The sequence below is a fragment of the Brassica oleracea genome, chromosome C1, assembly GCF_000695525.1.
Source record: "Brassica oleracea var. oleracea cultivar TO1000 chromosome C1, BOL, whole genome shotgun sequence".
NCBI classification, from domain to species: Eukaryota; Viridiplantae; Streptophyta; class Magnoliopsida; order Brassicales; family Brassicaceae; genus Brassica; species Brassica oleracea.
In genome coordinates this window covers 2,001,351-2,014,899 of record NC_027748.1, presented here as the reverse complement: position 1 = coordinate 2,014,899, position 13,549 = coordinate 2,001,351, and the positions used below count along the sequence as shown (strand labels likewise).

The 13,549-nt window shown below is 38.1% G+C and overlaps 3 protein-coding genes and 1 long non-coding RNA gene across 5 annotated transcripts; 1 reads left to right on the top strand and 3 right to left on the bottom strand.

The window, feature by feature from the left end:
* Positions 1 to 112: 112 nt before the first annotated feature.
* Positions 113 to 1,216, bottom strand: LOC106328927 (ubiquitin domain-containing protein DSK2a-like). The gene is made up of 4 exons (XM_013767473.1): positions 1,199 to 1,216; positions 794 to 838; positions 591 to 645; positions 113 to 385 (listed from the first exon to the last, which is right to left on the bottom strand). Exons 1-4 carry the CDS (start codon positions 1,214 to 1,216, stop codon positions 237 to 239), a joined length of 267 nt encoding a protein of 88 aa, XP_013622927.1. The 3' UTR covers positions 113 to 236.
* Positions 1,217 to 2,348: 1,132 nt separating this feature from the next.
* On the bottom strand, positions 2,349 to 2,694 carry LOC106312111. Its single transcript, XR_001264136.1, has 3 exons — positions 2,623 to 2,694; positions 2,472 to 2,522; positions 2,349 to 2,388 (listed from the first exon to the last, which is right to left on the bottom strand). It is a non-coding gene; the product is annotated as an uncharacterized LOC106312111 (long non-coding RNA).
* On the top strand, positions 2,626 to 6,939 carry LOC106312102 (glutamate receptor 3.2). Its single transcript, XM_013749490.1, has 7 exons — positions 2,626 to 2,809; positions 2,988 to 3,272; positions 3,363 to 4,711; positions 4,919 to 5,196; positions 5,272 to 5,303; positions 5,781 to 6,175; positions 6,247 to 6,939. Exons 2-7 carry the CDS (start codon positions 3,011 to 3,013, stop codon positions 6,667 to 6,669), a joined length of 2,739 nt encoding a protein of 912 aa, XP_013604944.1. The 5' UTR covers positions 2,626 to 2,809; positions 2,988 to 3,010; the 3' UTR covers positions 6,670 to 6,939.
* A 276-nt stretch (positions 6,940 to 7,215) lies between these two features.
* LOC106308565 (monosaccharide-sensing protein 2) lies at positions 7,216 to 10,988 on the bottom strand. 2 transcript variants are annotated; one of them, XM_013745727.1, is made up of 6 exons: positions 10,842 to 10,988; positions 10,292 to 10,436; positions 9,556 to 10,122; positions 8,457 to 9,403; positions 7,920 to 8,107; positions 7,216 to 7,833 (listed from the first exon to the last, which is right to left on the bottom strand). In XM_013745727.1, the coding sequence occupies exons 2-6, from the start codon at positions 10,368 to 10,370 to the stop codon at positions 7,389 to 7,391; spliced, it is 2,226 nt and encodes a 741-aa protein (XP_013601181.1). In that variant the 5' UTR covers positions 10,371 to 10,436; positions 10,842 to 10,988; the 3' UTR covers positions 7,216 to 7,388. The 2 variants fall into 2 exon arrangements, with proteins under 2 accessions (XP_013601181.1, XP_013601175.1); XM_013745721.1 differs by lacking the exon at positions 10,842 to 10,988 and adding an exon at positions 10,558 to 10,754.
* Positions 10,989 to 13,549: the final 2,561 nt, after the last annotated feature.

The window sequence follows — 13,549 nt, the reverse complement described above, 5'->3', positions numbered from 1 at the left end:
CCACGTTTGTCTTATTTCCGTCGGTTTTGCTGTTTCAGTTACAGCCCCAACATCATCACAACATATACAATGTTCAAATTAACTTTCCATTTTATTTTTAAATCCAACCAAAAAAAGTATAATAAATCGACATTACCAGACCAAATAACAATTTCAAAGAGAAGTTAATCAAAGAGTGTCTATACATTGGAAGGGAAAGTTAGAAAAAGTTTTTTTGAGGTAGATTGTGTGAGAAGTCACTGGCCGATACTCCCCAAGAGTCTTTCTACAGCAGCGTTAACGTTGCCGTTGGTTGCACGCAACGCCCTAATGTTCTCTGCTCTGTCAAAGAATCCCATTTCCTCTAGCTGTAGCAATTGTGTGGCGTATAGCTCCTCAGGAGGTACTGAAACCACAAAACAAAACACATTTAAACAGAAAACCATCTCAAGTGTAGATTACATTATAATCAGAAAAAAACAAATATGCGAAGACAGACAGAGAAGTGAGTAGCACCATGAAAGCATATAAAAGCGATAATGAATACACTCTAAGTGATAAGGCCTTTGAATTGTGGATGTAACGATTAATATTTTTAATTCCAAGAGTACCTGTGGTAGTACTCCTATTTCCAGATAAAAGTGATTGCTGCAGACTCATCATTTGCTACGGACAAAAACAAATCCACAAACATTAGGCTGGAGAAGCTTCATCACATTGAAATAACTTAAAATACCAAAAAAAAAACTTTTGTGAAGAAGACCATATGCATAATAAACACAGTAGAGGCACAATGTGAGGAGGCTGAACAGACCTGCATTGTCTCTGGGGAGCTAAGCATACGAAGGAACTCCGGATTCTGCGAAAGTGTTATAACTTATATGTTAAATGATTATTACTATACCGAATTGTATACATAATAGCTATAAAGTAGTTTTATATTAAAATGCATCTAGATCAAAATTCTATAACTAGCTTGATTTACTAAAAAAAATATTAACTTAATAGAATATATATGGATGGTAGTGGTTCACTTTCGTGACTTTAAATTTATTTGTTAAAACTGTAATTGTAGAAGAGAATTGGAAAAAAATGCTTAATAATAATATATAAGAAAGATAAGATATATAAAATGCAACCAATCAAAAGAAATAGTAGACACAAAAACTAAATATGAGATATAATCTATCTATATTAATAAAACAGGGTTTTCTCTCACCTTAGCCCTCAACCTCATCGTTTTGAATGGGGCATTTTGCGACACCTGTACTCTCATTTTTTAATCATCTCACGTTTTGTCTGAATGGGCCAGATGTAATATATTAGCAAGTTATTGGGCATTTGTTCTAATTTTCATGCGAGTCCATATGTTTATAAAATTCAACCTTTTGGATACTGGAAATACAAAGCAGAGCTCGTCTCCCTTCAGATTACGACACCGCCGACTCCTCTGTAATGGCTGCATTAACGTGATTTTCACCACTCCTCCCACTCACTCCCATTAAATGACATCATCATCTTCCAAGGTAACCGAACAACTTTCGTTCTATCTTCCCACAATCATTCTCTTACACAACCTTCGCTCATCTCCTTCAAATCATATTCTGGTTTTCTGATTTTTATCATGACTTTGAATTTGGAGTTTGGACCAAATCTCTACATCAATCAAGGGATTCCCCGTGTAAGGTTAATTATTTCAGATTTCTTTTTCCTTTTGTATACTTCATCGTGCGTGCGTGCGTGGCCACGCGTTCTCGAATAATAAGAGAACGTAACTCGTTTGTTTTGATGCAAACTTGTCTCTCCCTCATAACGTGTAGCAAGGTTTAAAGTTTTGCCTATTGGACCAGCATCTGAAAAGCATTAAATTTCGGTTTGGGTGGGTGGGTATATAAATGACAAATGAAAAGAATAGTCCAATAAGTAAAACATGTTTGGAGCTACCTATGTGAAACAGTTGAAAGATTTTTTAAATGTGGAAAAATCCTCTTAACTAATATATATACCCGAAATACTCAGACCTTATGATTTCAACAACTTATCAATTGTAGTATCAATTAGAATAACACATCACTTTACGGAAAACAAACAAAATGAGCCAAATAAAAACGTCACTGCATGGGATCATGGTTTAATTTTAAAATAGAGTAAATATAGTTTGAGAAAGAGTAATTGGATGATGGCTTTTTAACCGAATCCATAATATAGATTTGATAAAAACGCCGAAAAAAGTTTATTTATATAGTATTGGTTAATGATTTAACAAAAAGACTACTATAATAGTAGGAAAAGCCTAGTGTAATAATATGTTTCTTTAATTAAACAATAAATACTAACTCTTTAACATTGTCATCATCTTCTTTCTCCTCCTTTTCTTTGGCTAGGGGACAGAAAGGGTCACTTCGTCAACTTGCAAAACAGAACAAAAGCATAATGTTTTAGATTTTTGAAAAAATGGCTAATGCTGTCGAATTATCTGTTGATTAGTCTACCTGTCCATGTAATAAATATCCTTCCTCTTAACCTTTTTTCTCGGCCTGTAACTGTTCCCATTACATGAACTGTTAAGTAATCAAATCCTTACCCTTTTATCTTGAAAAATAAGAAAGTAATAAAATCCCACTAGAAAGTTTGCAACTTTACCCCAAGTCTTCTTCAAGCATACCCACTCGTTCTTCCCCTGTTTCTCATTCCTTTCTTCCAGCTAGATTTTTTGGCTGTCCCTGACGAATCTTTCCTTTTTTTTTTAAAGGATGGTTTTGGTTTGGGGTTTGGCATCTCTCTGCCACTAGTTCCTTGCCAAGCGTTTGTCTTCCCTTATATGTTTGAGGTAAGGGCTTAGTCCTCGTGACACTTCTTTTTTCACTTCCGGTGTGAAAGCTACTTTCTTTGCCTTATCTTTTCTTCATTACAAGTTTCTAGTTTCTACCTTTTTATAGTAATTCCAAGTATTTTGGGAGTTGTCTCTAATTGTTGTTTTTTTTATTAATTAAACTTTGGTGTTTCAGGAACTGATTAAGAGCCAAAAGCAATGTTTTGGGTTTTGGCTCTGTTGAGCAGCTTCATTGTTCTTAGTGGTGATGGACTACTTTCAGAGGGAGCTTCTTCAAGGCCACACGATATTAACGTTGGAGCAATCTTCAGTCTAAGCACTTTATACGGTCAAGTCGCAGATATCGCCATGAAAGCTGCAGAGGATGACGTAAACTCCGATCCCACCTTCCTTAATGGATCTAAACTGCGTATACTAATGTATGACGCCAAGCGCAACGGCTTCCTCAGCATCATGAAAGGTTGAGAGAAAAAAAAGTTAAGTTAGTAACTGATTCTTGTTTTTTTTAAAACTAAACTGAATTGTTTTTTTTTTTAATATATATTCACAGCATTGCAATTCATGGAGACTGATTCTGTAGCTATCATCGGTCCACAGACATCAATCATGGCTCACGTACTCTCTTACCTAGGCAACGAGCTCCACGTCCCCATGTGCTCATTCACAGCGTTAGACCCAAGTCTCTCCCCTCTCCAGTTCCCTTTCTTCGTCCAGACAGCCCCCAGCGACCTCTTCCTGATGCGGGCCGTCGCGGAGATGATCACCTACTACGGCTGGTCTGATGTCATTGCGTTGTACAACGACGACGACAACAGCAGGAACGGTGTAACATCCTTAGGAGACGAGCTCGAAGGGAGACGATGCAAGATCTCTTACAAGGCCGTGCTTCCTCTTGACGTGGTTATCGAGAGTCCACGCGAGATCGTCGATGAGCTGGTTAAGATTCAGGGGATGGAGTCACGCGTGATTATTGTCAACACGTTTCCTAAAACTGGTAGGATGATTTTTAAGGAGGCCAAGAGGCTTGGGATGATGGGGAGAGGGTATGTGTGGATAGCTACCACTTGGATGACTTCTCTGTTGGATTCGGCTAACCCTCTGTCTCTTCCCAAGGTGGCTAAGTCTCTTACGGGAGTGCTGACGCTTCGCATCCACACTCCTGAGTCGAGAAAGAAGAGAGACTTCGCGGCGAGGTGGAAGAAGCTGAGCAATGGGACTGTTGGGTTAAATGTTTATGGACTCTATGCGTATGACACGGTGTGGATCATCGCTAGAGCTGTCAAGAGTCTTCTTGACAGCGGAGCGAACATCTCCTTCTCTAGCGACTCGAGGCTAAACCACTTGAAGGGAGGGACGCTGAATCTAGCTGCGTTGAGCATGTTTGATCAAGGACAACAGTTTCTTGATTATATAGTGGAGACGAAGATGTCGGGTGTTACAGGTCGGGTACAGTTTCTCCCCGACAGATCGATGATTCAGCCTGCGTACGACATTATAAACGTGGTCGGCGACGGGCTGAGGCAGATAGGGTACTGGTCGAACCACTCTGGGCTCTCTGTTATACCTCCCGAGCTGCTGTTCAGCAAGCCTTCGAACCGTTCGAGCTCAAACCAGCATCTGAAGAATGTGACCTGGCCTGGTGGAGGTTCTGTTACGCCGCGTGGATGGGTGTTTCCTAACAACGGGAGGAGGCTGCGCATCGGTGTGCCTAATAGAGCGAGCTTTAAGGACTTTGTGTCTAGGGTCAACGGAAGCAACCAGATAGATGGGTACTCCATTAATGTCTTTGAAGCTGCGGTAAAACTGCTTTCTTATCCGGTTCCTCATGAGTTTGTCCTTTTTGGAGACGGTCTCAAGAACCCAAACTACAATGATCTTGTCAACAATCTCACTAAAGGGGTGAGTTTAAAGTATAGGTCGTTAGCTCAACTAGAAAAGACCATAGCTATTGCATCAGAGATCCCCAGTTCGAATGACTGGGATGAAACTAATATTACATACTGTGGTTTTGAGCCGGGGTATTAAAAAAAAAAAAAGATAAATAGATCATAAACAAAGACTTGGCTTGTGACAATGTTGAGTTCTTTTCATTGTTTTTGGTTTCAGGTGTTTGATGCTGTGGTGGGAGACATAGCGATTGTTACAAAGAGAACAAGGATTGTGGATTTCACTCAGCCATACATAGAATCAGGGCTTGTGGTGGTTGCTCCTGTTACAAAGCTAAATGATACTCCTTGGGCGTTCTTACGCCCTTTTACTCCTCCAATGTGGGCTGTTACAGCAGCTTTTTTCCTCATCGTTGGATCAGTGATATGGATTCTTGAACATAGAATCAACGATGAGTTTCGTGGACCTCCAAGGAGACAAATTGTTACTATACTCTGGTTAGTATACAATCACTGAAGCTGCACTATAGCATACCTAAAGACCTCACAAGCTCTATTTTGTTTTCAATGCAGGTTCAGCTTCTCAACGATGTTTTTCTCCCACAGTAAGTTCATACTGAAACTCTTAGGGCAGTTTATCCAAAACCGAAGCACCGAACCATAAACCAAATTTCATAAATATCCGGACGGATCCCATATCTCGGAAACCGAAACCGAAATCGAACCGAGACCTGATATATTTAAATTATCCGAATTACCTGATATTTTTATATGAACAGCCAGAATTGCCTGATATTTAACCTAAAGGACCCAAATTATCCAACGTTTTTACTGTATTATCCGAAATTAACTGAATACGAGAACCAAGGACCCAATTTTTTCGGATATTAGAAAATTCCCAATTTTGCTATCTTAACAGAACCTGCCGAATTTTGTAAAAAACCGAACGGTATTTAAATTTTTTAAACCGAAAAAACCAGAACCAAACTGAAACCACACTCCCAATGCTTCTGAAACTGCAGCTAGCTATTAGAGTCCATGTACAGATTTTTTCTACATCTTGTATGAATTCAAACTTGCAGGAGAGAATACAGTGAGCACACTAGGCCGTATCGTGTTGCTCATCTGGCTTTTTGTGGTTCTGATCATCACCTCAAGCTACACAGCTAGTCTCACATCCATTCTCACAGTTCAACAGCTCAACTCACCGATCAAAGGGGTAGACACACTCATAAGAAGCAGCGGACGCGTTGGGTTTCAGGTAGGTTCTTATGCCGAAAACTACATGATTGATGAGCTAAACATCGCCAGATCAAGACTAGTGGCACTAGGCTCTCCAAAAGAATACGCTACAGCTCTTCAGAACGGGACTGTCGCTGCGATAGTGGATGAACGCCCTTACGTTGACCTCTTCCTCTCAGAGTTCTGTGGGTTTGCCATTAGAGGCCAAGAGTTCACAAGAAGCGGCTGGGGGTTTGTAAGTATCCTTATGTCTCTTCTGCTTGTTTGTTTAAACAGTATTCTTGATCATCTTTATTTTGTTTGAAGGCATTCCCAAGAGACTCTCCGTTAGCAGTTGACATGTCAACGGCCATCTTAGGTCTATCGGAAACAGGGAAGCTTCAGAAGATACATGACAAGTGGCTTTCAAAGTCCAACTGCAGTAACCTGAACGGTTCGCAGTCAGATGATGATCCAGAACAGCTTAAGCTCCGTAGCTTCTGGGGACTATTCCTCCTGTGTGGGATTGCTTGTTTCATCGCCCTCTTTATCTACTTCTTCATGATAGTCCGTGACTTTTGTAACCACCACAAGAAGCCTGAGGAAGAAGAAGCTACAGTTCCTTCACCAGAAGGGTCACGTTCTAAAACACTGCAGACTTTTCTAGCTTATTTCGATGAAAAGGAAGCCGAGTCCAACAGAAGGTTGAAACGTAAACGGAACGATGATCTTTCATTAAAGTCTTCTTGACCAATGTCACAGATCTTAATCATCACTCAAGTCCACAGGGATCAAAGATGTTGCAGTGAAGAAATATGCAGACAACATACCTCATACGTTTAGTAGTAAGGACAGGGGATTTTGACAAAAGTATATGGAACATTTTTAACACCATATGTATATATTAGTGCATAACCATAAAGTATATATATTAATGGCAATGCATAACATGAAGTTGCAAGACAAAGCTTAAGCTGTATTGTATAATCTTACAGAAGAAAAACTTTACATCTCCCTTTATCTTTCCAGTTTTATTTTTTAGTTTATCTTTGAGGAAATTGTTCTTAATTTATGGATTCTGCAAATGGTAAGTATAGTGTTCTAAAAATCAGTGTAGGCACGTGTGAATGACAATTTGGACCTAAACAAAATTTTTAGACCGATTTTTATCTAGATATTTAAAAAATCGGTCTAAAACCCGTTTAATCAATAATCTCATATAAAACATCTAACTACTGACTAGCTGCTATTTGTTGGACATTGAGTAAATGTAAAGAGATTTGTACTGAAAGTAAATTGTGTTCCAAAAAAGAAGAGATTTGTACTAGAAAGTCTGAAACTTTTTTTCTCTCCACCAGAGGGAGAAGAAACAGAGAGAGGTGATTATTACTGCACAAAGTAGAAACACAACAACAAATCCACACCAACATGGTAACATTACAAACTTTGAACTCCTGTCTTTTTGTTTCTCAGTTGTTTTTTTCAGCTTCAGCTTGTCTAGCTCCAAGAGAGAAGAACTCAGTGATGACTTCAAGCGGCATCCCTTTAGTTTCAGGGACTTTAAGGTACACAAAGGCCCACGAGATGCAACAGACGACTGCATACATTCCAAACACACCAGCAAGTCCAATGGATTTAAGCAGTACAGGGAGACTGTAAGTGACGATAATGTCACATATCCAGAACGTGAGAGCACAAATGGCTATGCAGATTCCACGTACTCGAGTTGGGAAGATCTCTGAGCAGAGGATGTTTGGAGTAGGACCGAAACCCATCACGAAGAAACAGAAGTAGAGAACAACGCTTACTGTTGATAAGACCGCGTGGACAATGCTGTTCATGTGGACTAGATTCGAGATTACTAAGACTATTAGAGATGCTATCAAGATTGGAATCGTAGTGAGCAGTAACGTCCTGCAAAAGTACACATCATTGTTTCATTTAGCTTCATGAATCAAACAAATAACACAGGAAGTATTTATGTTTTTTTTTTTAATCACCTTCGACCAGAGAGATCCATGAGCCTCATTGCAACAGCTATTGCAGGTAACATCACAAAGGTTGTCAATGCACTTATAAGTAGAGATGATGAGGAAGAACTAATCCCCAAGTTTGATAGTAGAATCCCAACACCTGCCTGCTCTAGGATTTGAGGTGTGTAATAAAGAACTCCATTGATGCCTGAGAACTGCAGTTCCAAGAGGAGTCAGACAAATATATATTTATCTTAAACCGAAAAAAAAACATATATGCTGATATTGATGTCTCTAGGCCTGCGGGTTCGGTTAGTTCGGATTATTCAGTTCGGGTAGTTTGGTTTTCGGTTAGTTTAGTTTAACATAAATCTTACAGAATTACCCGAGATAAAATTCAGTTCGGTATTTGGTTAGTTCGGTTTTTCAAAATTCTACCAAAGTATTAATTGGTTAGATTTCGGTTTAATTTTATTAAAATTCCAGATAAATTCGGTTAAATTTGGTTATTTTGGTTAGTTCGGTTCAAAATTTCAGGCCTAGATGTCTCCAAAATTTGATTACCTGTTGAAGTATCTGTAGACCAACTCCTACGAATAGAGCACGTTTGACTCCAGGATCCTGAAGATCATGCCAGAGTGACCCTTTAACTGTTTCGGATGGATGAACCATGGCAGGACCAATCGTATGTTCCCTGAGAAGGTCTTTGGAGTAAAGAGCCGGTTGGCTAACCAAAGCAGACGCTTGTACAAACTCTGCCTCACCGGTTCCTTCACCTCCTCCAGGCAATGAAACAATGGAGCCACGTCGAGATCCAGGGAAGCCTTCTTGATGCAAGTAAATCCTCTTAAACCCACCTTCTTTCTGTCCTGACTCATCTTCTCTTTCAGTCCATTTCCACGCCACTTGCCATCCACCTCCAATCCCCATACTCCCCGCTCCTCCTCCTTCCCCGTGAGCTCCCTGCACTTGGCTCCCATGTCTGAAGGTAGAAAGAGGTCCCTGACCTGAGTGCATGTCTTTCTCCATGCTTGTTGTCTGACGTGAGATCAACGGAGAATGTAGATCATCATCAGAATCTTCTCCACGGTCTGTTGGATAGTCCTCACCTTCTCCGACAAGATTCTCTTCATCCCATTCCTCATTCCTCGGTTGATTCCCTCCTACGCTGAACATACTCCCAAAATGTGGGAACAAGGCACTCCTCATGCTTCCAGTCTCCGGCATCTTCTCGTGAACGCTCCCAAAGAGTGTGACAAGTGGATCGACCAAGGAGCCTTGCCTCCTGCTCATTGTACTTCCGAGGCGAGACAGAACACTCACAGTGCTTCCTCCTTTGACTGGCCTAGCAACCCAACTCAGCCCTTCTTCCGCACCGTACAGCTTAATCTGATCCTTATCCACAGCTATGTCAAGATCATCAGCAACGTCATCCGCAGGACCGATTATATATTCCTCTATGGTTGTTTCACCTCCAATCCCAAGTCCCTCGACCAACAAAGCCATCTCACCTATATGCATTACCACATAAAAAAACATTAAAGAGACTAAAAAATCATTTTATAGAATCGTCTGTAATATTTCTAATAATTTGTAATATGTTTAAGAAAATATATATCTTAATTGATGTAAAAATTAGACTGAGAATGATTTAAAGACTAACCGGACACATCTTCTCGACCACGTAGCCTCTGAAGAACCCTCTTCGCTTCAAGCATTCGACCTTTACTCACTAGCCACCTCGGAGACTCAGGCAAGAAGAAGATTGTGAGGAAGAAAAACACAAGCGAAGGCACAAAAAGGACACCAAGCATCAACCTCCAGCTAGGAGATGGCATCAAAGACATTCCGAAAACCATACAGTAAGACAAGAACATCCCTCCAGAGCCAGCGAACTGCGGAAGCGTATTCAACAGTCCTCTTATCTCGGGAGGCGCAGTTTCAGATATATAGATAGGAACAAGCGTGACCACAAGTCCGACCCCAAACCCATCTAGCAACCTTCCGAAAAGCAGCACATAAACATTTGGAGACCAAAGCATCACTAGAGAACCAACGAAGTATAGAACTGATGAGAGTATGAGCATGGGACGGCGACCAAGCCAATCAGCTACTCCTCCAGACCATGTTGTGATCAGAGTAGCACCAATAAGTGACATGGCCACAATCAAGCCTTCCATTGATGGGTTACTCTCTAGATGAAACTCCTTCTTTATGTACAACACAGCTCCTGCGTAGACCCCAAAGATCACACAATCAAATAACTGTATCAATTTTTTTTTTTTTTTGTTCAAACATAAACTGTATCAATTAACCATCAAAATCTTTACTTTGGTTCTGATCCTAACCATTTATACACATAGTTAAGGGTTTAGAATCATGACAATCAAATTAATCACCTGCAATAGTTGCGTTGTCCCATCCTTGTAACAAGTTGCCAATAGCAGCAGCAACAGCAACAAGCACAGCTCCACTCATAATTTTTTATTTTATCTCTTCTCAATAAATCTGAAGTGAATTTTGCAAAACAGAATCAAAACCCACCTGAAAGTCGAAAAATTAAACAAACCCTTATGAGCAAAAGATGAGATAAACCAAAAAAGCATGACCTAAGAACATAACAACCGAACTGAAAAGAAACAAAGTGACGTCAAAAGAACAGAACCTAAGAAGTACTTGGAGAGACAGAGGTGTGTCACAATCAAAGAGAAGAATAAAAAGGAAGAGAGAATCTGAAGCAAGCGCCAGAGAGTAATGATATATAGAGAGGGAGAGAGATGGAAACTAGGGTTTGCAAGTTGCACTCTGGAGGTAAGAAATAAGAATAAGCCAACACTATCATATCACTGATGAGCCGCTTCAATGGCGTCACTACGCAATAAAAAAAAAAAAGCATTCTTTTTCTTTTCCATTTTGGTTAAATTAAGATTAATTAAAAAAATATATTACTTTAAGATACGAAAGGACTGTGAACAGAGCCTATGGGATTAGCGACAGCTGCCGCTTAGCTCCTGTCTTGTCGAACCACGTATGTGTGCTCTCTTCTTTCCTCTCTCTCTCTCTCGTGTTTGCATACAGAAGAATCTTTCAGAGGATTAAAACACTAAAAAAAAGTCAAAAATATAATCTTATTAAAAGTCGATTTGGGGCCACGAGTTTCTACATCGTTCATTCTCACCGTTAAATATTTTCACATTTTTCGACAAGCTCTTCTTTATCACACCATCTTGTCAGGGACTCGTGGAGTACAAATGTGAAAAGGTTAAATTACTTCCACCAATTGTACTTTGTAGAACGAATGAGTTTTATCTGGTCGACATAAGGTTGATGATACTTTTTGTAAATATGAAAGAAAGATTGGATTGGTTTTCGAAATATTTAATTTATTTGGGATCATATGAGAAATTATAGAAAAATATCTCATGTTATGAAAATAAAGCTATTGGTAAGAGTAAAGTTTAGTTTGTTTACATATCCGAAAAGCATCTTCGAATCATTTCAACTTTTCATAATTAATCCAAGAAAGAAAGAAAAAAAGGAAAAACTCAATTATGGAGAATATTGTCCAGACAGAATGAGACACTTAAACTTTAGCTAATAGTGTGAGTCTGTTACAACAAGATGAACATTTTAACCTTAATTACTATATTTTTCTTACAAAGTTGAAAGGGAAGAAAAAATTAGATTGATGATTCGTATATTCGTTTTCCAAAAGCATTCAAACTCGTTATACAGTAAAGAAAAAGAAACTAATGATGATTTTACTAAGGTATATAATGGCATCATTTTAACTCCACTCGACGTTCTTATTAACACAAATCAGGACTTGTATTTGTGATTTACAAATCTAGATCAACAAAACAAAACATGCTACTATGTGACTACAACTATTGGCTTCCTCAAAGCAAATATCTGTATTTGTTAGACGTCGTTGTTAAAGTTCATATATTTTGACCGTGACGGTTGATGTATTTTGAACATAGAAAAATACGTATCCAAATTGGTTTTTGAGTATTTATGGCTCCAGACTTTTTTGATATATAGAACAAAACTTTATGTATGGAAAGAACAACACACGCCACACAAATATAAGAACAGAAGAATCGAGTATATATATGATTCTTCTGTCTACTAATAAAAAAAAATGATTCTTCTGTCTACATCTAGCAGTTCATCGTTCATCATTGCAGCTTAAATTCCGTAGAATGAGGGGAAAATGAACCATGTTTATTAGTTAAGATATTTTCCAGTGCTCATCATGTCTAGTACTAGCATTTTAGGAGAGAAAAGAGAAAGAATTGAGAGAGAAACATCACACGATTACAACATAACCACAAGCAAGTTAAAAGAGGATGCATCTAGTTATTCAACACTTCAAATAGTTCAAAATCTTGAATCACTACATAGTTTGCATGGTTAGTCAAAAGGTTAACATATCTTTTCATTCCCAAGAAAGACATGGTTCACAGGTATAGTTAAATAAGATGCAGATGTCATGTGAACCATGGCTTTGATTGGTAACTATGCGGGATAGCGGAATGGTATATGAAACGCGATTCCGTAAATATTTTATCAATCAAGAATATGTTGCGGAATTGAAAAAAACGCAAAAACGCAAATCTACGTTTTTGCTGACAAAATTATAAAGAAAAAGTTTATTAAGTAGAAAAGTGAGTTTTAGTAGATTATAGTGGAAAAGTTTACAAAATTAACACTTTTATATTATTCAATTATATGTTAATACTATCTTATAATTTAAAATACATACTAATAATTTTTTAATGATGAATAGTTATGTTGTAAATACAAATTTATTATAACTTTTATATTATAAAATGTTAATCTATTGTTAAAACATATTGAAAGATAAACTAGATATTTATAATAAAAACTAAAATATTTTTAATACATTTTACTTGTTTTCAGATTTATAATCATTAGTTTAATATATATATTCCACCATTCCACAAATTTTAAAATTTTCCGCCACTTAATTAATTTTTTCCGCAGCTTAACTATTATTTCTGTGATTCCGCGATTAAGCGATGGTTACCAATCGGAGCCCATGTTCATTTCACATGAAACACCCAGTCCGTCAGACTTCAAACTCTTTAACTAGATTTAAGATGTTGCACTATTGATGTAGTTCTTAGGTTTATTTCCTAATAGCCGTTGTTTCTATAGGTTTGTTTCGAATTAATTTTTCATTATTGATAAACATATTCTAAACTAACATTTGTGAGAATTAACTCATAATATTGCATGGCTTGGAGTGTTAATTTTATTTCTTTATGATTCATCAATTTGAATCTCATAACCATATAATTCTCTATTTGAATAGACAAAGGGGAAAACATACCTTGTGAATCCATGACTCAATGATCTATGGCAAGAGAATGGATCTTCCAATACAAACCCCTTGTTGACCTTAGCTCTCCATTGATGGGATATGGAGTTTTTCACTTAATGTCAAGTTAGGTTGCATTGGGGACCATAACCCATGATGTAGAAGTAATTTCTTGTTCAACCCTTCACTAAACTAGAAATCACATAAGGCATCCACATATAATATTTCATAACATTTTATGCCCAAACTTATTAATGGTCATATCACATTTATTCCTTAACATATGTGACCCAACCAAAATGATCTTACA